General features: G+C 35.9%; 1 protein-coding gene across 1 annotated transcript; it reads left to right on the top strand.

Moving 5' to 3' along the window:
- Positions 1 to 752: 752 nt before the first annotated feature.
- LOC142240938 (uncharacterized) lies at positions 753 to 1,576 on the top strand. The gene is made up of 2 exons (XM_075312683.1): positions 753 to 1,126; positions 1,208 to 1,576. The coding sequence occupies exons 1-2, from the start codon at positions 852 to 854 to the stop codon at positions 1,335 to 1,337; spliced, it is 405 nt and encodes a 134-aa protein (XP_075168798.1). The 5' UTR covers positions 753 to 851; the 3' UTR covers positions 1,338 to 1,576.
- The last annotated feature ends 357 nt before the right edge of the window (positions 1,577 to 1,933 follow it).

Genomic DNA, 1,933 nt, shown 5'->3' on the forward strand with positions numbered 1-1,933 from the left:
AAAATATGTTCACGGACAGACGGACATGGCTACATCGACTCAGGAGCCTACCCTGAGCATTTTTGCCAAAGACACCATGTGTCTATCTCGTCTCCTTCTGGGTGTTGCAAACATATGCACTAACTTAACATATAATACCTTGTTCCATAGTGTGGCGCAGGGTATAATGACGTTATTGAAAAGTCTATCGACTTTTGGACAACGAAAAAAAGGTTTATGTCCGAGAAATGCGGCTTCAGAGCAATATTTTTTTCAGTGTATCCTTACTCATCTTAAATTCGGAAATTAACTAGATTTAGTTATTTTTTAAGAAAATTTAGATATTTTTTGCTATAAATTTTGTTTGATCTAGCTATTTTTGCCTTTTGGTAGTTGGCAACACTGAAAATTTAGCTTCTTATTGAAACCCCCTTAAGAATCGGGCTACGCGCTTTAATAAGATAAAACTTTTCTCCTAACCCTTATTAGATATTGTTTATAAATATTTAGATATAGTATACAGTCATACATTCATCCCACTGTGCAACTGCGAATAAGCCAATTGCGAAATTTTCTTTAATATCAATAATGCGTTGAATAAACATTAATGCTGCTTACAAAAAAAGCCAACAAATTAAATAAAATTTTCTCTTTGATACTCTTTCCACTGATTTCTCATCATAGTGGAAATTTGAAAATCGTTCTCTTTATTTTAAACAAACAACACAAATATTTTTGCTCGCCTCTCCAAAAATGAATGGGGGGAAAATGATCAGAGCAATCTTATCGGTGTTAGTCTAAGTTTGTTGACTGTGGAAAAAGGGAAAACATAGAAATAAACGAGTGTAGACGTTCTCAACTAGCCGTGAAACATGACTATGGGCAATGAAAACAAACTGCCACCAAATGTTGAAATCGCCATCGATAGAAAAGCCCAAAAAGCGGCTGAAAAAATGCTGCGATCCCAAAGGAATTTGGAAATCTATAACAACTTTGCAACCCCCTTGAGTGGAACATTTTTAAATTTACCCCCACAATCTACCCTGATACAGTGTCCCAGTTGTGGTGTCTTGGACATGAGTGAAGTGCATGAGGATCCTAAAAAAATGGCTGAGAAATTTAATCATTTCTTTGGATGTTTATTTGCGTAAGTTAAGAAGATGAGGTCCCTCGTGGGCAACCACTTACAAATGGGAGGAATTATAATTCTCTCTCTCTCTCTTTATAGATCCTTGTGTTGTTGTTGTTGCTTTAATTATTCAGATCCTTGCGGCCAAAAGGATACCAATCATTATTGTCGAAATTGTCAATGTTATTTTGGCCGAGCGAAACGTGTTCCCCCTATTACGATTCGATGAAACAATGCGGGTGTTACCTTCTTTTTTGGGTCACGAGAATCTTAAAGCCCTTTTCCCCCAATGAGGCAAGCGATTATATTTTTTGATCGAAATAATGTTTTTTTTTTGTTTTAATATATTCCCATTGTTTAAAGTATTTTCTTTTACTGTGGTTTCTTCTTCTATTTATAATACACAAAAAATACAATTTATATGAACAAAAAACAAACAAATAAACGAATATCGAAGTAGCACATGAATATAGTGACGTCAAATATATATTAGGGTATACCAAAGAAATTGTGATACAAAAATTTTCCGTATTTCATTGAAATTTTCTTCAGATACTGGGGGGTAGCTTTTGGGAGCCCCTATGGGGCAATGGTTAGCATGGCCGTCTTACATACAAGAGTTATGGGTTCAAATGCTGGTGACTTTTCTGAGCGGTTCAAAGGTTCACCCTTGTCGGTGAGCTAAACGTTAGAATTGGTTGCCTTCATTGGTGCGAGAGAAATTCACCAAACGTGTACAGTGGTATGAGTAGTCTAAGTAAACCTAAAATAACAGGTGAAGCTGAACACCCATAGAAAAAATCATGAACGGCATGCACGTTTCAA

This window comes from Haematobia irritans, chromosome 5, assembly GCF_050003625.1.
Source record: "Haematobia irritans isolate KBUSLIRL chromosome 5, ASM5000362v1, whole genome shotgun sequence".
Taxonomy (NCBI): domain Eukaryota; kingdom Metazoa; phylum Arthropoda; class Insecta; order Diptera; family Muscidae; genus Haematobia; species Haematobia irritans.